Here is a 25116-nt window from a genome sequence, read left to right as displayed (position 1 = left end):
AAGCATAAAATTGAATTCATTACGATGGAGGGGTTTCTGCTGAGGTTTTTTTGGCCCTGTGGTTTCAGGTCACTGCTTAAAGTGATGGAGAGCCTTCTGGCTTTCAGGAAGGGGTGGGGCAAGCTGTTCAGAGCCAGGGAAGAGAGGACAAGTCCTCAACACAGTAACACCTCACCCATTGGCATCTCTCTTAATGGCCACTCTGTTCTTTTACAGATAAATCTTGTACGTGAGACTGACAAAGCCCATTTTTAGTCCTAATACGTAGGAGTGAGATTTTATTCAACGTATGAAATCATTTTCTTTAACACTTCCCAGAGCAAGGAGGGTTGGAAAAAATTATAAATCCAATCTCTGGTTAAAAAAAGAAAATCTGGGATTTATGTTCAGTCCATATCGCCAAGCTCTAAATTGTAGGCTCCACAAAAACTCAGACTATTGGATTCAAATGTCTAGTTTAAAAATGGTGCGTGATCTGACTTCTAACTGGGCCTGTAGTTATATTCTATTCGTTGTGTCGCAGAAATACCTGTGCAGTTGGTCATGAAGGGGTCATGGAGTAATAACAGATTCCATACCAGGATCTATAGAAATGCAAATGTGTCCATCTGCCTTACCAGCACCTTCCTAAATGAATAGTAGGACCCTGCAGCAGCACTGCAGCTGCACCGTAGCGGTAATCACTCAGTATATAAAAGAGAAACGGTTGCCTGCACTATGTCACACAAGGAGAAAAATGCATGCCGCATTTTGTCTTTTGCCCAACCTTGGTTGACCTCCGACGAGCTTGTGGGAGTAATTAAGGAATTGTTTAAAGTGACTGATCAGATCAGGTCAGGGGTCACTCATGATAAGTGAGGTCACAAAGGGGCATCGTTAGTCTGGTTCATCAATTTTGCACCATACATTCGTGCAAAGGTGCTCTGTGTTTTCACAGAATTGACTGCTCCTTTGACCATTTGCCTTGTTTGTTGTTTATCACAAAAACCTGAGCGTTTGTCAATGGTTTGATCTTTTTCAGTGCGTTGAATTCATTTTGTTTTCCAATGACACAAAAGACAAAGACAAAGTCATATTATTGTCAATGCAACATTTTCAATGATATGTTTTCTCCCCAAAAAGCTACAAAGGCAAACATTATTTAATTTTTTTAATGATCCGAGACTAACTACGCAACAGTATAGCTTAATGTACTATTGAAACAAAGCAGGTTAGATCAGACCAAAATTAAGATAAAAATGAATGACTTGGTAATTCAAACTCTACTATTCTCTGATATTAGGTGATCTAAAGTAATTAATGAATCAGTGTTGTTTTTATTCATCTTTTTTATTCCGTAATATGACCAATACTTTTCATATTCAAGTGTGTATTTAAAAAAAAAGTCACTGGTTCCTTAAAAAGCTAAATACAATAAGCATTGGATCAAGGCACATACAAGACTGGCCAAAGGGCATACAATGCACTTTGGTTTGGTTTTTTTTCTTGTTTTTTTCTCTTTTTTACATGAATAACAGGTAATTTCAAATTGTGGCAACAAAAATGTGTTCACTTTGAAAATACAAAAGAGTAGTGATCTTAACCGGTCGGTCATTTTACCAATCCTGTATTTTTGGCCTTCTGACGCAGATGACGCAGGTTACACAGTACATAAGAATGCCACCATTGTCATTTGGCTATTGTTGACACGTACTAATAGAGATTGTGTGGGGTCCTGTGACAGGCTGTCCTGTTTTCTGGTATTGAGGAGCCAAGAGTCCAGTTTAGTCGATGTGCTTTATCTGCCCTGTGCTATGGATAATAAACCCCAAAAAATAAAAAATAAAAAATGTAAAAAAATTATAATAAAAAACAATAACAAAAAAAATTAAAGGAGTCCTTTAATGGCTACTCTGCAGTGTTTCAAACTTGCAAACAAACGTGCATAAAGTATACACCCAAAAATGTTGAGAAATAAATCATGGCACATCATCTGGAGCTGTTTGTATCACATGAAAACTTTCAAAATATTATTGATCAGTAGTAAATGAGACACCTCACTGTTTATTTTTCGTAACAGGGCAACATGTCTGATTGTAATATATATATATATAGATTTTTTTAAACAATTTATATAACTATACTTTAGTTTATGACAATTTTTGTCTTTGCTTTTCAGACAGCCACAAAGTGAAAATAATGACCTGTGCTTGTACTACAATGTTTTCTAAAATCTGATTGTTCAACACAGCAATGAAAACCCACTTTCACAGTTGACAAGTCATAATATTTCAGAACATATTTTCTTTATAATTGGTCGATCATTTTAAGCCAAGGAAATACAGTACAAATTACTACAAATCCCTAAAATATAATTGCAGTATTATACCCGCTGGTTCAGTGAGGGCCTGCAGATGGAACCTTTTCAGTCTTCATAAAATGTCCTTAAATATAAATTATGTGTCAAATGTACATAACATTGATCCCTTAGTCCTATAGATCCAGTGTTTTGTAAAAGTCTTACCACTCTGTCTACAACACGCATGTGCAATATCATGAATGCGAATAGTCCGAATCTGGTATTCCACTGTCTCTGTAACTTCTGTTGTTAATACTGTTCTCGTTGTGTGGGCTCTTGTATAAACTCAGGCCATTAGGTGGAAAAATTGTGTGTATCACAAACTCCTCCTTAGACGCAGGAAGCTGGTTGATAGGTATCATTTGAAAAGAAGTCTCTCTTATTTCTAGAATTGAGTTGTCCTTCTTCGTGCCCGCTTCGGCATAGTCATCCTTTCTTCGACGGCCTTTGTTGTAGGTGCAGTTTCTGGAAAAAATGGATCCATTTCTGTGAACGTACCAGCACACCAATGCCAACATGATTATTGCCAAAAGTGCGACAGCGCCTCCGATAATGGCAGCCAAAGGCAGGCTGGAATTTTTGTAAGGCTCTTTCTCCTGCTCTCTGTTTAAAGTTGTGGTTGGGTTGTAAGATTTACGAGAGCCGGTCTCCGTCTCTATGCAAACGGGGGTCTCGTCTGACAGGTAGATATTGCTGGTCTCCATGGGAACCATACATATCCTGTAGGATGACTCTGGCTCCAGCGCAGTGAGCAAGTACTCCGTCCTTTCTCCTTGTACAATCGTCTCTGTGATGGAACCAAATGCAGGGCTGTGTCCCAGCTTTAGCCAGCTGAGCCGGAGGGCCGTCATGGGTTGTGATACCCTCCATGAGATGTGTACTGTATCTGTGGTACTTGACTTCACACTGATTGTGATGATTTTTCTGCCAGATGAAATTGTGGTGTCATGATAATTTCGGCCCATATTTGGTCCCTTCACTCCAGGCCTTTTGGTTACAAACAACGGCCACTGTGGCTGTGAGGGGCGCCAAGTGTTGGAGACTGTGCTAGTCTCGTAGGTAGGAATGAATTCTGAGTCTGTGCAGTCAAACATGTCTGTGGTTAAGTCTTTGAGAGCCATGCCTTTGACCTTATCAGGGCCCTGGCACATAAATCCTCGTACATTTACTTTTGACGGCAATGTCCGGAGCCAGTCGCGCACCCATTTCATCCTGCAATTGCATTGCCAGGGGTTGTTGCGGAGTAAAAGCTGTGTGAGATTGTCCAGATCTTCAAATACTCCTTGCGGGAGACTGCTCAGGTTGTTGCCAGATAGATCCAAACGATACAGTTGTCGAAGAAAGGCAAAAGCCCCAGGTGGTACCCGATTAATGTGATTCTCTTGTAGCTGCAACTTCTCCAAACTTGTTCCTGGCAAGTTGGCTGGGGGGGATGTCAGGGAGTTCCTCACGAGTGAGAGCTCAGTAAGGTTAATCAAATTGATGAAAGCCATTTCTCCAATCCCACGGTTGTTGAGTAGGTTTCCATCCAATATCAACCTCTTCAGGTTGATGAGATCTTGTAGTGATTGTTCTGAGATTGACGAGATGCGGTTGTCTTCAAAGCGCAACTCTTCAATACTCATTGGTAGACCTGACGGGATAGTACTTAGGTGGTTCCTGGAGAGGAAAAGCAACCTAAGGTGAATGCTGTCTCTAAAGGCCCCCTCTTCGATGCTAACCGCTGATACAGAGTTGTCGTCCAGGTGAAGTTCTTCAATGTAAGGTATCTGGGCTAAAGTTGCATGTGTAATCATTCGAATGTTGTTCTCTTGAAGATGGAGCTCTTTCAGACCGAGAGGAAGGTTAGTGGGGAATTCATCCAGATTGTTGCAGTACAGGTAGATCTTCTCCACATTTATGAGCCTGCTTAGGTCTGCGGGAATTCCCGAGCTCTTTATGCGATTGTTTTGCAGGAAGAGCACTGTTGCATCTAGGGGTAAACCAGTAGGGATGGAAGTCAGGCCACGGTCATTACAGTAGATGAAGGTCCCATCGCAGCGACAGGCAGAGGGACATGAAGCAGAGGTCACTAGTGGGTTAGCAAGGCCCAGCAGCAGTCCAACCCTGATGAGGGAGAGGATAAAGGCCTTGCATTGACGTACCATCTTGAAGTCGAGCTGCCAGGCAGTCTAATCACTCAAGAGCCCCTGGGGAGGAGACACAAGAGTACATTTAATGCACAAGGCCTTTAAGAGAGGGCCACATTCCTGTTCTTAGATGTGTTGGGTTCGAAATGCTGCTTAGAGCACTTTATAGATTAAGTACAATAGCTGTTTAAATTGTTTATGAATGATAACTGATGCATCCATGCTTAAAACACTTGTATAATATCAGTAGTATAGTAGTATTGCACCTCCTTTTTAGCAGTATATGCAGATGATAAAATACATAGTATTAAAAGTAAACTTAGTTCATAAGATTTTATTAAACTGAATCTCTGTCCAATGGATTTAATCCATCCAAACAAGGCGTGTAGAATTTAATGGCATTGATTGTCTCACTTTTTTTCTGTAGCAATGAAGGCTCCCTTTCATTGCGACATACTGAAACAGAAAACAAAGTCCTGCTTTGTTGGGTCACTGTCCAACGGTTGGCATAATCCTTTTAGTATTTGGTCATTTGCATTATTTTTACCCCCAACTTTTTTAAGATGTATAAAGTCCTACTTTATTTTCCTTCCTGGTAACTACATGAAATTAATTGGGGCATAAAATTGTAGCGTGATACATGCAAATCATTGCGTTTCCCCGTGTATGTTTTCTTTGTGTTTTATATCCATATATTTTACATAGATATATTTTATGTAGTTTAGAGTTCTTGTTGAGTCAATGAATTGGAAAGGCACACGCATTCCCATACCTGATTTCTGAAAGGTGGTAAATCCTTGCCGATTGCTGAAAAATCCAATCAAGATTTTCTTTTCTTATCCTTTGTGAAAAGAAATGTTTTTGTGAGGGATTTCGGATGATATCCTGACTGGTCAGTGTTTGTAGAGTTGATCCTTTTTTGGACGTTGACCTCTTCTGTTGTCAGAGGTTCATGCCTTCACTGCCTTTACCATGGCAGATAAGCCCCTCGAATAAGCATCCCCTCTCACTGACAAAGCCTGCGCTCTCTAGAGTAATATTAAAAATCCTAATGGGTGTTGAATTTGTCAAGATCAGTAGCCATGACTGTAGACTATGTTTTATCTGCAGTTAAAACAATCCTGCTGGCTTTAGTATACAGTCCTTTCTGCAATCAGGCCCAGCATGCATGATGAGTTGACACAAAGCTGGTCTGAGCCACGCCAATCCCCCGTGCCATAGGCTCAATCAAGACCTGCTCGCTGGTGTACTCCAGTTCGTAGAGGTAACCAGAATCCTCTTGTCCCTTGTCAGGCTTGTATGTACATTAATCCGAGACTCTGGTTCCGGCTTTGGATGAGCGCTGTTTCCTCTCCTAAGGAGAAAACCGGTGAAAGGTGCTTATCGTTTCGGGCCAAGCCCCCCTCTTCCTCACAAATGTTGAGCTGGATTCATGTTGGGCTCTTTTATCACACTTCAAAAGTTGTCCTGGAGAAGAAAATGAGAGAGACAGCCACTTAGTAACAGAGTAGTTTTAATACAGTTGTTTTAACATTTGATTTGGTTGATCTAAACTCATTTCTATTTTCTAAGTAAATTCTTTTTGCATACAAATTCTGTTGACAAAATGCAGTTTACATTTGACTGACTCATTTTTCTCTTTGGTTAATGTTGTTGTTGTTGTTGCCTAGGCCTTTTTGCGGTTTTTTTCACCTTGGTTGGGCAATCACATTGCCTACAAAATGTATAGAAATCTTCAAGTACTGTTGAGTATGAGAAATCTACATATTTTAGTCAAAAATGTAAAAACATTTTGTGCTGATTTAAAAAAAGGAAAAGTGCAGGACTTTTTTCTGATTTGATAAAGGGATTATCCAGTCAGTGCTCACATTGTTAGCCAGTCCATTTGAATTTCTTATGAGGAAGAAAAAGACTCTTGCATCCATCCCTGTGGTCGACTGCGCCCACCCTTCTTCACAAACTATGAACAATACGTTTGTAAAAAAATTGAATTTCCCTTCATTTAAACAAAAAAAGTTCTTTTTTAGTTTTTTTTAAAATGAAAACACAATAGGTTTGTCATAAGTGCCTTGTTGACTCCAACCTTGTGTTTTATATTGGATAAATCAGGATGAAGGCCCACAGCCAATTTATAGTCTGTTATTTAAGGCATTGGTGAGAAATTGTGAGTTTTGTCACCTAATAGTGACTGATAAAATTATGTATAATACAAATTATACTAATTCCATTAAACATTGGTCAATTTCAGCAGTATGCCAAAAGTCCTAAGCACTAGATGTTTTTTTTTATAAGATTTTGCATCATAGTATAACATACTTTAAACTTATTGAACTCAGGTTATGAAAGTTGAATAGGAATTGTCACATAGATATGACATTAGATTAGGCATGTTGTAGATGGCAAGGGTGAGCTACACTCTTTTAGGATGAATTACTAAGAAATCGACATTTTTATTATTATTTTTTTACAAGGTGTTTATTTTATTTGGGCTGCTGGCTGACTGTTATTCCCCATTTTATTTTCCGGCAGTCATCGGGTTCCAGGAAAAAGGCCCTGCTCCATTGTTTGCTACAAGGCAAGTAGGCCTGAGCAGCTTGCTACAAAAGCATTGCAAGTAATTCAACAAACATTCTGATGTATAAATACACATTTAATTGTTTTGAGGGCCATGAACTTAAATATCTTTTGCGACAGACATCTTTGCAAATTGTTTTAATATTAACCACAGGCCAGACAGGAGGTTAAATGCCAAAATTAAATTAACTTGTGTTTGGGATAACTTTATCGAGAAAACTTGGCATGTGCACAAAAGGGTGGACGTTGAAAGTTATTGTGAGTTTACGCACATAAACAGTATTTGGCAATAACAGCATGATAGACTTTTGTACACCCTGCACGTACTTTATGTCACACAAAGGAGGCATTTGAAAATTCTAATAGAAAAAAAAATCTTTCTTTTAGGAGTGGAAAGACTGTCGAAGTTGTAAAGGGTAGCTAAATTATTCATGAGACCACAAATTAATTTTGCTCTACAGTACGGATCCTCTGGGAAATAAGTGGTGTTTGTAGCGTTTGTTGATTATTCATTTTGAACCAATACGCTAGTTGTGTGATGAATTGGCCACAACAGACTATATTCCAGGTTTATTTTCTATGCCTAGCTCAGATTCAGTGTAAAATATGGGTGCTATAAAATAGACATTGTGTTTCTAGTCATTTGGAATGTTTCATAATTGTAAATGCTTGCATTGTCAATTGCTGGTCATGTGTTATATTTAAATTGAATTGTTTGATTCAGTTATTTTCAAACAATTTTGATGTAGAAAAAGGTTCTGGCTTCCTGAAGAGATGGGCTGAACAGATGATACTTTTGGTGGCCCAGTGAAATGAGAAAGGCCTGGGACAGGCAGGGGGCTCTCTTTTCTTCCATACTGAAAGGAGAGATCTAGCAGCTGCAATGATTTTCCCCACATGGGGGTGGTAGGCACCACAAGATGTGTGTGAAAATATACAAGAATGTGTGTGACAAGCTAAGCTGCAACGAGGAGCACATCTTAGCCCTAGAGGCCAGGCACCCACTTACAATAAAGGGATTTGTCAACGTCCCTCTTAGCCTCACTACTTTGTTCAGGCAAATTGCTTCTAAAGGTTATTTTGCTGTTTTATTGCAGTCTTTCAATGGTCATCTTTGTCTGAGACTTGGTTTTCAGAATAGATGGTAACGTAATTTAGTGGCAGAACAAATGATGACGCTGAGGATTGATCATCTGATACTGAATCGGAGTTACTTTTAAAAGTAGGGGTTTGGCCTTGTCATTTGCAGATACTTTGATGTGGTGTGTTATGGAGTCTGGTGTGTTTCTCGTGACCTGGTTAGCAGTTAATCTAAAATGAAAGCAATTGGCGAGGAAATGTAGCCCGAGGCAGTCATCAGTGAAGACAACTCATCTGCTCTCCTGTCTATATTGAACTGAATTTATTTTTGTCAAATGCGTTGATACGAGGCTTAATTAGATAATATCTCAAATTCAACTCGATATGTGCACATTTCAGTCATGAACAGGCAATTGTCTGTTTTGTAATTAGAGCGTTGTCTGATGCACTTTACTATATCTGTTATTGGTTTAAGACCGGATGACCTTATTGTCTCATGAAGATAAAGGCTGTGTGAAATTGGATTAACAGCTGCCTCTGCAATGCTGTTTCCAGTAAGACGTGCATGCTCGATAGGAATTGACTCATTTGCACGGATGCGGAATATTTATAATATTATGTCAAGGGCATTGGCTGCCATTGACGCCACTAGACGTCCAATCCATCAATAACATGAGCATTCACAGTCAGTCGTCCCAGTTTAAATGAATTCAAGGTTTATTGTTCTCACAGGCAGGCAATTTCAATCACCTAGCGGCTATGTGCTTTTCAGATGAGCGCAATATTTTTATGTCTGGGAGGTCCAAAGCAGTAGAGAATCAGTTTAACATATAATGCGCCATGGAATGATTCCTGCGTGCGATTTTTTTTTTTTTTTCTTTTCCCCCCTTAGATGTCAATGTAGTGGGATGTCGGGACGTGGGTGGGAGCCGCACAAAAGCCGTCCCGACAGAGACTCATTTAGCGGAGTTTGTCCAGCTGGCTCTCCGTGCGTATCGCTGCGGGATGTGCGCCGCAACTCAACATGCACATCGCGGCGTCTGGAGGAGACGTGGCGCCGGTAGGCTCTCAAAACCACAATAAGACCCCCTCCCAATTCTTTGAGCTCTGTGTATTCGTTGATCAAAGGATCAGACGCCTGCATAACGTATCTCCACCACGTTAGCCCCTTCCGACTTGTCACTTGCTGTGATGAAAGGCGCAAATGGGGTTCATCACCATTTCTACTTGGTGAAAAGCGCATATTCCATAGTATGTCATTGAAACATGGGAAATCCAAATGATGTTTATTTAGTCGTGTTCCAAGCTAAAAAGAAAGAGCGCTCAGTATAACTATTTTATATAATCTGAGCTCTTCTCCCCGCAGTCTGCCATACAACCAAACTCAGCACCGCATCATTCCTAATAGGGCATGGGGATTTAAATTTTAATAAAAAGCCAGGTTATTTTTTGTGATTTTATTTTTACATCATTCAATCATCAAGAACACTATGAAAAAAAATCCAATCCATCTGGACAGCAAAATTTGACTTACCTCAAAATACAATAGCAAAAAAAAACCCAAAAAAACAAAAACCCAAAACAAAACAACCCCCCCCTGAAAGTTACAGGTATCCTCTGGGTGGGTTCAAGGCAGCTGGGCGAAAGTAATCCAGTCCGAGCTGTGCGGATTCAATACAAATCCCAAATCGGTTCCTCTCACGAGGCCAAAGCGAGTTGGATTTATCTGTAGCACCACTATGATGTTTACTGGTGCCCTCTGTGGAAGTTGTGCTAGGACATGCGCGCACGTATTGGTCCCAATAACAAATGTGGACTTATGTTTGCCTGTAGCCTTGCTCCAATGGAGCGCTGATGTCATTTGGAGGCGGGGTTTTTGCCTTGCATGTCTTTCTCTCTCTCTCTCTCTTTCTCTCTCCCCATCCTCTCTGCATTTGCCTTCTGGAAAATACATACGAACCCTGCAGTACTTAGTAGCTACCACCAGGGTGAGTGGAGGAAAGGAGAAAACAACAGTTGGCAGATGTGAAGATGAGAGGGAAGCTTCAAGGGACTGGTCGAGTAATCACGCTCTTGAGCTGAAGAAGAGGCAGATGATTAGAAAATGCAGAATTGCATGTTAGTGACCTTTAACACAGTTTTTTTTATCAGTTCTAGTAGCGAGATCATAGATTATGTTGATGGGGAATTTTCTTGTTGCCAGGCATTTATTGTTTATACAAATTCCATTCATTTTCCGTAACACCAAGATTGCAGGGGTGTGGTCCCTATTATGTATAACGTGAACCGAGACCACCCCTCTGGCAAGGTCTTGGACCGGCTGTTTGGTCCGGGCCAGAGTTGGCTGGTTTGCATTCACACTAGCACAAAAGGTGTCCGCCACAAACTTTTTAGGTTTGGTCCGGACCAAACAGAGCAGGTGTGAATGAGCCTTCAGATTCATTTGTCTAACGAGTTTAATTAAGTTGTCATTTTGACCCAGGTGTTTCACGCCAGAAAAAGAAATAGGTGAGAAAAGGTCAATCTCTGACATCCTGATTTGATCCTTTTCAAGGGAGTGACAAGGGAGGGAAACCTGTGACTGACCTCAGCTCAGCTTCCTCTCTAAAATCGACTGCAGACACATCTGTCAGCAACTGTTGATTGACCTGCACTCAGACATACAAAGAGCCCCATTGGAGGACGCGGGTGTTAGATTTCAGTTATCTTCAGACAAGGGAAAATCTATTGCCCTGTTTACCTTTTGTTCAAGGGGACTGGTGCCCTATTTTACCAAGGGTGCAGTTTTAATCTCTGTGCAATTTCAATAATTTTGGATGTCAGATTATTTACTAATAAGGGAGCATTTAGCAATCTCGGTCTATTTAGCTAAGTTCTTGCTACAGTGCCCATTGCCTTGCAGTAACTGTCTGCAAAATGGCTTATGGATGTTTGTTTTATGTTCTTTTTTTGTTGCAGATATTCCATGGTTTGTTCTGGCTGTGGTTAGTAAAAGGCATGCCCCACTTGCTAAATTGTCTAGCTAATTTGCTTACACAGTACTGGCTCGCCAAAGCGAAATACTAATGGGGCTAAAACCATTTTGACCAATAACTCTTAAGTTATTTGCTATATATTCTATTTAATACTGTATAGGTACTGTTTTGTAGAGGAAAAAAAGGAAAATGGTCTAGTGGTTAAGCAAATTTGTGCGTTTAGATAAGTTAAATGCAATACTCCATCCATGTTATGTTTGGTGTTATCCTTTTCCAATGCATTCTCCAGATGTTGAGGAACAGGCTGACCCCTTCATCTCCTGGGACTGGAAGCAACCACGCACACATGCACACGCAGGCACGCACACACACAATAACAACAGGCTGAAGGGGCCGGCATCCTGCTGCTTTGGAAAGCCAAGGGACCTTGGTCAGCAGTCAATTTAGGCTGTTTGTGAAAGGATGACAAGTCATGCAAATAGCACAGTCTGCTGTTTTTACTTTTCTTTTGTTTTCTTTGTTTGTTTTTGTGGTTGCAATTGTGTTGTCTGCAGAGACAGATCAACATCGCAATGAGTGACTTCTGTAAAAAAGGTAGAAGGGGGTAGGAGCTTACTCGTCAGCTTTAGGACCTCCCATAGGGTAATAACCCCAAACACAATGCTGTGTGATGGGACTGGACAAAGCACTCTCCCCCATTGCACTCATCAGCACAATAGAAAGATGTATCAAACATTTACAAATCCAAACATAGATCGTTACTGTGCTGCGCTACTGTAGTTGGTTAGTATTCCGGTACTTAAACTGTAATTACCTACATAGCTTTAGTGTCGCAGTGAGTTCAGCAAATTGATTTATATTCAACTATGTATTTGTTTAAAACCAACCGCATTTTTAAGACCCCTTTAAACTCATTTCTCCTGGTGACAATAACGACTCATGTATTACAAGTCGTTATTGTTTTAAAGTTCTTGAGTATTGAGAAAAGGTCATTTAGCATTTATTGCTTTTTTTAACAGGAAACCATGGCTAAAGTTATCTCGTGCGACAAACAAAGTCTTTGCCGCACTTGATAAGATAAAATAGATTACACAAAGGCTCAAGGCTTGTTGATTGGAGCAAATACAGGAAGTAAACATGTTTGACAACGGTTTTTGAGTAAAGAGAAGGGGAGGTGGGGCACGTGAGAGGCCTCGTCACACAGAGGTGCTACGATTATGATCAAAGTGTTCACTTATCTTTGCCAAATTGTAACTAAATGTTAACCTTGAAGTGACTGATTTTCAATGATGTCTTGGCTTGAGTGCTTTTATTTCCCCAAATAATGAAGACAGATTTTTAAACATATGTGTAGACAATTTCATCTAAATGTAGCATAGGAGTAATTATTACAACACTCCAATCACAAAGAATGTTGTTGCTTTGTCTTATCCATCACAACACTGTCGTGAGTTGTTGACGTTTTGTCACTGCAGCGCTAAGTAGTGTATCTGGTTATTGTTGCCAAGTACAAAACCCGTGAAACAAAATTAGCACCTCCTATTGTCTTGTTAGTCAACTCCAAACCTTCAATGCCAAGATGTTTTCAACTCAGTGTCTAGCAACAGTGCTTTGACAATGTCTTAGGCCTCAGTGTATGGGTGTGAACAAGTTCTATGTCCAGTTAGAATTTCAGCGTAACCTCCATTCAGAGTGAATACAATGTAATATTCATGCCAGCCTGTAGTTGGCAGTGCACCTTTACAAAACGACAGTTGCGTTGCAAATTTCCACCTTACTCAATGTCTATGGAAAAAGTTCCTTAAATTATATGAATACCTTAAAAGTAGTGATGGCAGGGGAATAAATGGGCTAATTAAAATGGGGTGCTATTATGACCACACCATATGTTGCCATCTTATTTTTAACAAACGTAAAGTGTTTGTGGTAGAGTTGACATTAATGGCCTGCTTGATTCAAAAAAAATGAACTGAAATAAATCCCCTATTATTCCACTTTTACCGCAACCTCTGCACTCCACTTTACACACATCAATGTCTATCATACTGTAATTTGCCTACACTGTTGTTAATATAGTCACCGATTCTACCATTTGAAGCAGCTGTAAAGGTCTGCAGTTGCATGGCGTGTTAACCAGCAATAGGCTAGTTAACTAGCTTGGCCCATTGCTGCTTGGTTTCCTGTTATAGCAGCATGTGGCTTCATCATTTGACCTTGGAGTTTGAGGATAATGTTCATTGTACATTTAATAATAACCCTCAAAAGTATTTGAGGTCCTTGTAAGATGATATGATTGCCGAAGGATATGCCGACTTGCAAGCTGAACTTTGAGGTCCCACCGTGCTTACGGTGTGTAATGTGTTAAATGTGTTCTTTATTGTCCATCAAAGGTGAGACGAGAGTTCACTGATGTAGTTATTTTGTGCAGTCTTTGTGTACTTTGTAAAATGTGGTTGTCCGATGATATTGGACACCTTGAATTTGAACAGAAACCTAGTATGGAAACAAAACATGAACAAGAAACTGCTTCCATGTTTCTCCTCCAAAGTTTTCAAGAGTTGAGCCAAGATTCTGACAAGTACAATCAACTTCTATGTGCACTGCAGCGGCAGCCACCCCCAACTCTCTCAGGATAGAGGAAGCCCTGAAGAGGCTCTATTTAACCCCTAAGGATTAGTGCTCATGCCTGCTTTAGCACTGGTAAAAGGAAAATGTCTCCGCATATTGAGTCAATAGGGATTCGAGCTCTACTGGATTCCCACATAAAAAAAATGAACAAAGAGAAAACAGTCGAGCTTAACGTTAGAGTTGAGCAGGGTTCGATGTTTGCCCAGCCCAGGTTACTCTTTGACCTTTTGGTCACTGCATAGTATATTGCCAGAAAAATAAATACTGTATACTTGCACAGCTTTAATGTCAACCTTATACTTAAAGACAAGACATAAACAGTTTTGACTATGTATTAATGGTAGTGTATAAGAATTTATAGTAATTCACATATAAGGATCCTCCCATTTTCTCCATACAAACACTATAAAGACGATTAGACTCTTAGTGGATATTAATGTTACTTACCACCATAATCTAAAATGAAATGTATTCACACAAGGACTCAGACTAAACTGGCCAACTCGTGAATTGACACCTTTTTTAAACTACCGTGTCGCTGTTGTAAAATGTAGATGAAAGAAGTCCAACTTATTGAGGATGTTTTTGTCAATGGTCATACACAAACTGCCCCCACACAATTCTTAGGAACTTTGGTACTGACAAAACATCTCTTATGCCACAGACTTGACACTTCTGCGAATGTGCAACATGACAACTTTAGTCCGGTGTGCTTTTCGGAGGGCGTGGCCTCTGTCAGGGTTGCCTGACAGGCAAGGTTCTGTCTGTTGACTTTACTCCTCAGTTTACATTCCCTTGTGTTTGTCTAGGCTTTCATCACGGCTCCGTTCAAACAAGCGCCGGCAACTGATAAAACACATGCTACATCTAAATCTCTCCCTCACATGCGCATTCATACGGCCACATATTTTATGCAAGTGGCATGTGGACAGACTTTGATTTTTTTACATTTTTGGGGGGCTTGTGCAGCAGGTGATCATCGACTTTAATGTCGTGTGGTAAATCACACTGCAGTCTGTTGTTTGGTTGAAATAACAGTTGCGTGCAACATTGAAGTATTCACTTGCTGAAATACTGAAGTGTTCCTGTTCACTGGCATGAAATGCATTACTGGCTGTGTCTTAAATTCTAAATGAGGGAAAAAGCTGTGTTTTGACGTTCAGCTCAGCAACTCCGGTGTTTACATTTTTAGGCTGAGTCTCTCGAGCCCCCTCACAGGAAATAATCTGCCAGTCTAGGTTGAAGGATTTGCTTACCTTGTGTGTCTGTCCAATGTTGGCCCTCACAACTCTCCAAATTCCTCACCTGCTTTAGGGCCTGGGGGGATGGAGTAGGAGGAGCAGAATGTTACGAGGTTGTTGGGACAGTTGAGGTGGGGGCTGAAAGCGATGTTACGTCTGCAGTGTTGGGTGAACATAATCTCATTGAGATGGCAACAAGGAGATGTGAATGGTTTAGGTGCAAAGCAGGTGCAATCCACACCTGCATGCCTTTTGTTCCACTGTGCTTGATTAGGGTTGACCATCTTACTAATGTTTATTGTCACTCTTTCCTCACTACTTTTCTCTGGGTGTGTGTGGTTAGGGCACAAAGGCTCAATTGGGAATTATGCAGACTTCCCTCGAGAGAACACCTCTCACTACTTAGTCTTTAATCACAAGTGCATACAGTCCTCTAGTTCAAATAAGATGTACAGACTCAATACCTTTTATATATATACCTAAATTGGGGCTGTGTCAGGATAGACACGTTTACTATTAGTAGGCCTATTTTCTTTTTTACTTTTGGATTTGACACCAAATCTTATTTTATAGATGCTGGGTGATATAAAATATATCAATTACTATAGCATTTTCCTTTCAGTTTCTTCTACAATATAATGCAAATCATTCTTTTCTTTTCCAATTTAATTTTACTCCAGTACTATACAACACAATACATTTATAAACCAAGCGGCAATGTTTGTGTGTAATACACCAGTGTTGGGAACTACTGTGGTATAGCACTTGTTATTTTCTCAAATCAAGATTTTGACTCTACATGACAGTTACAACATCATAGTAGCTCGTTCTTTTTGTTTGTTATAGATTTGAAATTTAACACATCCAAAGTGAAACGTAGTATTGGTCTTAATAGTGTATATCCGCCAAATTAATGGTGAATACAGCGAAACACTACACTGCTCTGGATTCTTTGTTTTTACATTTAAGAATTCCTCATGGGAATCCATTGGCCTGCCGGATGAGTGTTTAGTGCGTCGGCCTCACAGTTCTGGGGTCGAGGATTTGATCTCGGGTCAGTCCTCACTGTGTAGCTACATTTGAGGATACTGTCATCCCGCAATTTGTTCTTAACCACTGAAAGGATGTTTTCATACAGTTTCTCCTGGTTCACATTTGGGATCATATCAGAGTGTACGTCGGAGCCTCTTGCAACCCGTTGCCCTGCACTATATCTCATGGCCAGCTGACCTGAACCCTCAGTGCTTAACAAACTCTCCGTCTTTGTTCATTCAAGCATGTTTCCATGGTGATGGCGCTTAGTCACCACAAACAGCATGGGCATACAACCTCAGATGGCCCAGTTTAAAGAGCAGAAGAACAAAGATCCACATAATTTTTGGCAATGGATTTATTACATTGAAGACAAAACCTTATAGTGTCATCTAAAAATGCAGACCGCACTTTGGGATTTTGGTTTTGATTGCTATGGGGATGTGCTCATGTGCGCTGTAGCCAAAGAGGGGGAAAAATGGGAGCCCATTTGTGTTTATGGTTCATGGAGAGAGCAATTTTCAAGCTGTTAGCTTGTGCCTTCCAAGCCGGCTTTCTTTGGCCATTTCAATTATGCCCTTTGGAATATGACACATGTTGCATTTGTGAATTTCACTCCCCACAGGTGCAACCATTTACCTATTACCAGTGGGTTGCTTCAGTTATAATAGAACCCTCAAAAGTCTCGGTTTTTCCTGCGGGGGTGCTCACAGTCCCAAATGAGGTGTTAGTGAAGACAAGTAAGTCCTGTCTGGGGAGCATGCTGTCACTGGAAAACCCTGATTATGCACCAGACGAAACCGGCAGTGCCTGCGCATTTGCTTCACTCTGTACTACTTTGGGAGTATTTATTGGTGGATGTTTAAACACAATCCACCTTTATATTTTGTGTGGCCCTTTGCAAACATGACCAATATGACAATTCGTATGGCACATTCAACAACTACAATGCAAACATAGCTGCTCTGATTGGAGATTGACGTCACTTTCAGTTATTTACGTCACAGAATGGAAATTAGGTGTATAGAGAGCCTATGGCTGTGTCATGTTTAAACAGAATTTTTCACAAGAGCAATGGGAAAACCGCTTTCGAATGCACGTCTCAAAAAATGGTTGGAAGGTTTATCTTCAATTTTGTACTGCAAATTTTGTATTTGAGTGCAAATTGTCTTCTGTGTAATTGTGTTTGGGGTTTAATTCCACTATATTTCACAGGAAAATTGCAAAGCAAAGTTTTTTTTTCACCCCCTTGTTAGTGCTTTAGAGTTCTAAATGATGCCTTTGTTTGGCATGCTTATCCAGGTGTGTTTTTGATTTTGTGTTGGCCACGGTTAGATTGGTTGTGTGAGTATAATTACTAATTTAACTAAAGTGTTTGGGAAAATAAACAGAAAAACGAGACTGATTTGGGGATCACGCTTTGCAGCTGCCTCCAACTCTAATCTTCCCAGGTAATTCTCCTCAATCCCATTGATTCTATACAAATGATTGAATTTCAATGCATCACTCATGAGATGGGGTTTGTGTGTGCGTGTGTGTTGGGCGTCACTCAAATGGATTGGAAAGCAGATGTTCAGTCACAGTTGACAGGTGATAAATGCTTTTGCTAGCTTTAAGTGGAATATTTATGGATGTCTTGTTGTGTCTATATATAACAGTTTTTTTCTGCAAATGTGTCACATGGTCCTTTATTGCAGTGCTCCAATATTTTTGTCGCATGTGGTAATGTCAGGTTTAGATAGAATCCAACGTGTACTGTTTTTTACTTCCTGAATTGTTTCACTGCCATTGATGATCATTGACACCCAGTCATGGGCCTCTTGTCATCCTTCTGTTGTATATTTTAATTAGTTTGGCACTACTAGATGGTAGAAAATAAACATTAATTCATTCGTATTGACATTTTCTTATTGTCCCTAGTTTTATAGCCAGGTTTGGGTAAAAATATGTGGAATGATAAATATGCTGCATTGTGCATAGCTTTGACTCCAATTTGAACCTTTGCATTTTCAATGTGAGAGGCTGAAATGAAAATTCTAGGCTGAAGCTAAAATTCAAATAAGATGTAACCAAGGCTAAAACTTATAGCACTTGTTTTAGTTACTCAACTGCTTTAGTGTCTTATATTAGTTAAGACAATACAACTTTCACATCTATTCAACAATGCTGTCCATGCATACTGTGAACCATTTTCTTTTCCCTGCCCTTTATTCAAACTAATTGCACTGAAGTGTTTAGAATAACACCGCATTCAGAGAGAGTTTGGTGCTACTTAATCACCTTTCCTAATGAATTGGCTGTCACACCAGTCAACAATGCATAGCAGCTCCAGATGCGTTGGCCCATATTAAGTCTATTGTATATAAAATGAAGCCTCCCCAAAATTGGAGTCCTGAGGAGAATTGCTGGGGGTCTTCTTTGAGTACATCTCTACATTGTTTGCAGGTCACAGATCATCAAATTTAGCATGCGAATCCATGCAAGGAGAAATATATTTAAGTTAAGTGTTCAATTCAGAGTGGCCCAAATGCGGTTGGAATTCAGCACAATATATTTCTTTTCTCCCCACGTATTGGCTTCAGCCACCTTAATTTATCTCTCCCCGCACTCCGTCTCACTGCACATGTTTTTCATTTGCGTGGATCAGGAGCATTCTATGCTTTCATCTGGAGACCTCCCACACCAATCATATCATAACAACTTTGTGAAAGATGGGCAACTCTCGGCTCAATCTCTACATCTGCAATGTATGGCAATCAGTAAATTGCCCTCTAAAGTGCAATGAAAATGCATTAGTAAAGGGCTGTGATCACGGCCAGAACACTGTGGATCAGAGCCGCTAAGCCTATTGTCTCTCTGGAGAAAGAGGGACTTGAGTAGCCATGGTTGACTATTCTGACTTTCTTTGCAACTAATTGCAAAGTTGAAATGTCCTGATCCACGGTTTAATCTTCATTCTGCTGCTCTGGCTGTCACTCACTGAGCCATCGGGTCTTATTTCCTGTGGTCATGTGTGCTTGTATGGCATCATTAGCTGAGGTTCAGCCCTTTCCTGTATTAAGCCACTTATGGATTCCCTGTTGCTCTTTTTAGGAAGGGTCAACAACACCCTGACAGGTCTTAGTGTGCGTTGGTGTGTAAAACTCAAATACCAAAACCCTAGTGGCTTTTTTTATCCTCTTGAATAAGAACTAAAACCGTGGCGATGAGACAACATACTATACCTGTAGCATGCTGTCAAAATAGCAAAGTAACAGCACAGATCAGCGACTAAAGAGCAGCAACAAACTCCAGGAGGCACTTTAATTTGTGGCTCGAGTTGAACTGAAGTTTGGATCTTTGGTCAGTAACTACCTTGTACAAAAAGGTACAATTATACCTGCATCATGTGGTGTGAAGCAGCAAGGAACATTGACTCTTTACAGTGGAATAGAGTTCAGCTGGATTTTTCAACATCTAGGTTTTGGATTTGGGTCGCTCAGCCAAATCTAAATTGAGCGCTGGTTGTTAGTATGCAGATCTGTAACGGGCCATTTTCTGTTGATTTGGTTGTCGCGTCTCTGTGTAAACAGCCCCTGAGAACTGTGTAACCAAAGCAGATGCAGCTTTTAAAGACGTGAACTGTAGGTAGTGTCGTCCTGTGTGGCCATTCTTTACAGCTTTTCGGAGGCTGTTTGCTCTTTTAATTAGACTGTGAGCGATCATAGATTACAGTAGTCAAGTAGGAGGTACTCTGTCCCAGCTGTGGGAAACTCTCCTTTCACTTTTGCCCCCCCTATGCAGCTGGCCTCCTGTTCAACAACCCACACGTGGAGGGTGGGCCCTCAGACATGCCAACACTGACTAGAAGAGAGATTTTTTTTTTATCCCAGTGAACCTGTACAGTTGTTATAAAATATGCATGACACATTGAAGCACAAAAACTGTAACTGATTGTTGTTTGGCGGTGAAAATTTACAGTTGAGGTGCCTTTTAAGCCCAGAATGCCCCCCCTCGTTTGAGTTCAGTTTGCATTTCCCAACACTTTAACGTATCTCATTGCAAGGCTGCATGTGTGTGGTCTGTGTGGTGTGGAACAAAAATATACACCAGATTCTTAACGGAATTTCCCCTTAAGGGATTAAAATTAGTTCAGTGAATCTATAAACAAAACAGTCAACTTGTTTTACAGTCTTGGAAAACCATGTAAAAGGCCTGGAAAAATATTCTGCATTCCTGTTGAAAGAAAATATTTCAACTGTCTTCTATATTCATTAGGATAGCATTCCAGCTAGACTGTCACTGAAAATATATACTAGTATAACCTTGCATTGTAATTTGGCTCATAAATACTGAGGCTAATCGTAATCTTCTCTCTCTGGTTTCCTTCGAAGTGAGAAAGTACACTTGTTCTCCACACATCTAGCATTACCTGACATAGTTAACAACAAAGAAATAATTTTTATTCTGTGTTTCTAGTTTGTGAATTTGCATTCACCACTTTATTACAGTATTGTATTGCTTCGTGAAGGTTTGCAATTTGGAGCAGATATGATGGAATCCTTTCTCATTAAAGAACACCAAGGCAACAACTAAAGCCTTGTTGTTTTGGTTGGCATGTCATTTTTAACAACACTTTATTGGCAACTTGTCATTTTTCACTTGATCAAAGCAGTCTTCAGTAAAATGCTTTGATCAAACCAACATAATAGGCCACATACTGGCTGGTCCGCTTCCCCTTGAGGTGATTGTGTGCCTTTTAAAGTTGTCAGTCTTGAATTCTTTGCTTGTCTAATGCTTTGAGCGTAATCTTCACCCAAATCCATTCTGCCTTACTGTAAACCATGTGTATAAACCAATAAAGTAGCTGATCTAAGAATGTGTCACATCTTGGAAACTGTTTTGTTAGACAGTAGTGCTCTGAATGGGTCTGAAGCTGTTGATTTTATTCTTCATGGGTAAGAGGGGGGGAAAAAAGCTAATCCAATTTAACACTTTGCAGAGTTGAAGGTGCACTCCAGCGTCTTTAATAGTAAGCTTGAACTGGAACTTTACTGATGGCTTCTCATAATTATAGAACTTCCATTAATGAATACAAAGTTCTCCTTCGTTTAAGGGGTTGCCCTAATCCGCACAGTGTCATTCTGCCAACACTTTCAGAAGGCAGCCCAGTACGTGAATTTAGCAATGTCATGGTTATTATGTCATGAAAAGATGCTTCCCTCTTGGCATCTTCAAAAAGCCTTGATGGGATTATTGAAAGCTCAGCCAAATTCTTTCCGAGTTGATTAATATTTTGTGGATATTATTGGTAAAAAGACTTAATGCACATTTTGAAATTCATGCATGGCAATTTCCCCCTTTATTCTCGTGTCGTTATTGGGATTTTTTTTATTTTATTATTATTTTATTTCAGCAACTGTTGATTGAAGAGACGTGCTGATGCAGTGTCGCCCAACCTTTTTTGTCCAGCTGAAAATCTAATTCAAAGCTGTCACTTATATTAACTCGTTCTTATCAAAGTGTTATCCTCAGGAATCAAACCCCAGAAATTATTTCAACATCTAATTTTTCACATCGACCTAATGTCATCAAAAGTTGATGTCTGCGGACCCCGAACACGGTGCCAATGTATTTTAGTTTTGTGTGAGCCAGTCTATCTGTATAACTGCCAGTTTCATTTTCTGCATCCCAGCATCCTCACTGAATGGACTTTTAATCATCTCTTTTATACACTATGCTCATGTCACTAATTAAATTGCATTATCTGCAAAGGTTAAGCTATCCTTGAACTGCAGATCGATACCTTGGATAGAGGTCTCAATGATCCAAAATTATTTTTCCTGTTCCCAAGCCAATACATATTTTCTTTCTTTTTACAATGTTTAACAGTTAGATTGAATTTGACAAACACATGACTTACTGACCTTTTTGCTCAAGCAATCTGTCATGTTTGCCCTTTTGGTTTACAAGAAAGCAAAAAAGAAAAAGAAAATAAACAAAAAAAACTGCCATTGTAAACGTGCTCTGCATACAGTAAAACAGATCTCCCACTGTTACTCTTAGACTGTAACATCTTATCCCAGAGGTGTGTGACCTTGTAAGGTATTGCTCGTCACATGTAGCCAATAAAACTCCAAAACATGCATGCAGGTTTTAACCAATGAAAACAAAAAAGATTCCCCCAATTGCTTTTGGTTTGACTGCTATGATTAGCCTAAAAAGGTAATAGTTGTCACATGGTGGACAAAAATTGACTGTCAGTGTGTTTTTGTCAGAATGTGGAATTGGTTCACATGCTCAGAGCAAAGATTAGCACAGAAAAAAATAGGATAATTCTGGGGGTGAAAGATGTATCGCAGTGGTGTTGCAGCCATTCATTGCATTTCAAATGGATGAAAGGGTGACTGCTGGTTGCTAGTTGTTGTAGACTAGTGTGATGATAGGTATTATTGACTGTCTTACACTAATAGGTCTAATTTAATTAAAATGATATTATTACTTATCCATTAGAAACTATCCGGAAGTGTTAGGCGATATAGCCTCAACATTATTCCAAGGAAATTTGCAATGAAAATATTGACAAACATGGCCACAAACATACAAAACAGCTGCTTCTTTAGATGAACAGCATTTCTATTGCACACAATGTAAAAGCCGCACTTGTTTTACACCACAATGTAAATAAATCTGGTATAATAGTTAACCGACATAGCTTGAAGGCAAGAAGAATTGGCCAGCTTGTGTTAACAATTTAACAATAACAGTATGTATATATTTGCAATTAAAAAAAACAAATGACAAAAAAACAGCAAATCATCAAAGAAAGCTACATCCAGTGATGCAATAAACTTAAAGCATGCATCATGTGCACAGTGCACCATTAACTGCACTGACGGCTCACCTAAAGTGAGAAACACTTCACAGTAGTATAACTCGTTTGCTTGTGTGATTTTTGTTTGCTTGGGGTTTTTAGAGCTGCCAAAGTGAAGTAGGTCTATGGCACTGACCCACCCCCATAGTTCGAGGCGTATGACACAGGAACACAAAACCTCACAACCTCATGTAAAACCGGTCTGTTTGGCCAAATGAGCCCCCGGGAACTGCTTCAAGATTTTACCCACATTTACTTGCTCTTCTTCTAATAGTCAATGTGAACTTTAGAGTAAGTGCCGCTTGACAAAGACACATTGGAGTCACTTAATATGCCATCCAGGCAAAGCCCTTGTCACCCTCGTTTCAAACTCCCTACGCCTCTCGAGGATTTTTATAAATCTGCAGAAACTTAAAAGTCAGGCTCATGCAAGTTTAGTCATCATCATGTAATAGTCCATGCATACTATATATTTGTTAGCCAATAACATTTTGAATATAAAGTAGTATTAGAATGGTTAAAACAGCTGCATTCTAGGGTGTAGCAAAAAAAAGCCTTTGAGGCATGTCGATTAATTTTTGCAATTATTCAGCTCTGTAAAGTTCAGTATGCGGGCGGCAATATCACAGAGAGAATCAACTATTGCGAATCTATTTTTCTAGTTAAGTTCCCCCAAGGTGATTGTTTCACCTCGTAAGCCTGCAATGTCATTTATTTCTCCTGATGCAGATGATTCTCTTTCTTGTCTGTGTGTGGGAGGATCATTTTTTTAAATGTGTTTTCCCCTAAAATAAAGCACTCTATGGGCTTACTTCCCATTTTTAGGAAAATAGGTTTCCCCCTCAGTTAGAAGTTTCAATACAGGCTCCGATACTGAGTGCATATTTTTTTTTGTGTATGTAAAACTTTCCTCTAATTTGAATCTTACAAAGCTCTTCTTTTTCTTGCATTTTTTTGTCTTGTTTTTGCATTTTAGTCATTGTGAAACATATTTAGCCAAGACTGTAATTTAACCTACATATTATTTGGTTTTAGTGTATATAGTGGAAGAACGACACATTGCAACTTAAAAATATACACACTAGCATTTCACCTGTGATGCATTCTGAACATTAAAACAATACAAAACTATCTACTTCACCAAAGCAAATGTTAAATAAGTTCTTCTAAACCTTGACCTTGAGTATGCTGTATCTCAAGAGAGCATTTTTTGCAATGCTGAGTATAAGCTATATAATTCAATGAGGGGAATAAAAATATGAACGAAGATTGGCAGTTAAAAAAAACACAGGTAATTATGTTGTTCATAACTTCTTACAACTTGGAAAGTGGCCATCTTAAAAGTGGGCTTTTTAACAAATTCCCTGCACTTGGTCTATTTAATTTAAAAAATAAAATGTCATTCCGAAGTCCGTGTTTGGAGGCCTGCTCAAATTACCAATTACATTTGCATACAGAACAGTTTAAATCCATCCATTTAAAACACTTTAGTACTAATCTACTGTACATATATATCCATTGTATAAAGGGCCTGATTTGAATCTTAACCTTTCAGGATCTCAATGCGCTTCAGTAAACCCTGTTTGTCTTAATTTAGATTTACACATTAGATAAATTTTTCTATGGGGCAATCTTCAGCAATCCCTTACACTAATAGTAATGGATACATTTGGCTTCATCCCATCTGGACTTAGACAAGCCCCCCCACAAAGGGTGCTGTAGTTAAGATGTTTTTTTTTTAACGTTTTCTGTCTGGGAAGTCTGGAACTTAAATGGGATCTGTCTGGCGCTGGAGCTCACTTCACACTTAACCTCTATTGTAACAGCGCTATAAACAAATTGACGCCAGCAAAACTAAAAAGTGAGTGCTAGTGCTGGTTAAATGCGCTTTGCTGAGTAATTCAAATTGACATTTATTGTATGGAAAGGACAACCATACAACCTTGCCCCTAACTTCTGCTCTTCCAAAATATGGACTACATCGTCCTGACGTTAACAGCTGGTCAGCCTAAGGATAGCCACAGCAGCCTCTTTTTTTCAGTTAGCCGTTTCAGTCATTCGGTTGTTTTTTGCCCTTCTATACATTGTGTAAATTGCACTGCAACGAAGAATTATGGCAATTAACTGTCAAAGAGGTAGTAACACATTTGTGTTATTTTACCTAGGATTGTGTGAGGGGAGGTTGTCTGTTTACCTTGCTTTTTCAGGGCTGTGATTTTTGAATAGTGAAAGGCACATGGAGCCTTGCTTTTTTTCTCCCTTAGTA

General features: G+C 39.6%; 2 protein-coding genes across 2 annotated transcripts in view; one reads left to right on the top strand and one right to left on the bottom strand.

Annotated features, from left to right (window-relative positions):
• macrod2 (mono-ADP ribosylhydrolase 2) overlaps positions 1–25116 on the top strand; it is a 242127-nt gene that overhangs the window by 17886 nt on the left and 199125 nt on the right. The gene's annotated exons all lie outside the window — the stretch shown is intronic.
• On the bottom strand, positions 1315–9941 carry flrt3 (fibronectin leucine rich transmembrane 3). The gene is made up of 3 exons (XM_077613874.1): positions 9656–9941; positions 5240–5934; positions 1315–4527 (listed from the first exon to the last, which is right to left on the bottom strand). The coding sequence occupies exon 3, from the start codon at positions 4483–4485 to the stop codon at positions 2533–2535; it is 1953 nt and encodes a 650-aa protein (XP_077470000.1). The 5' UTR covers positions 4486–4527; positions 5240–5934; positions 9656–9941; the 3' UTR covers positions 1315–2532.

Source organism: Stigmatopora argus, chromosome 11, assembly GCF_051989625.1.
Source record: "Stigmatopora argus isolate UIUO_Sarg chromosome 11, RoL_Sarg_1.0, whole genome shotgun sequence".
Classification (NCBI taxonomy): domain Eukaryota; kingdom Metazoa; phylum Chordata; class Actinopteri; order Syngnathiformes; family Syngnathidae; genus Stigmatopora; species Stigmatopora argus.
Note: the sequence above shows the minus strand (reverse complement) of the source record. Positions and strands in the feature narration are given on the sequence as shown.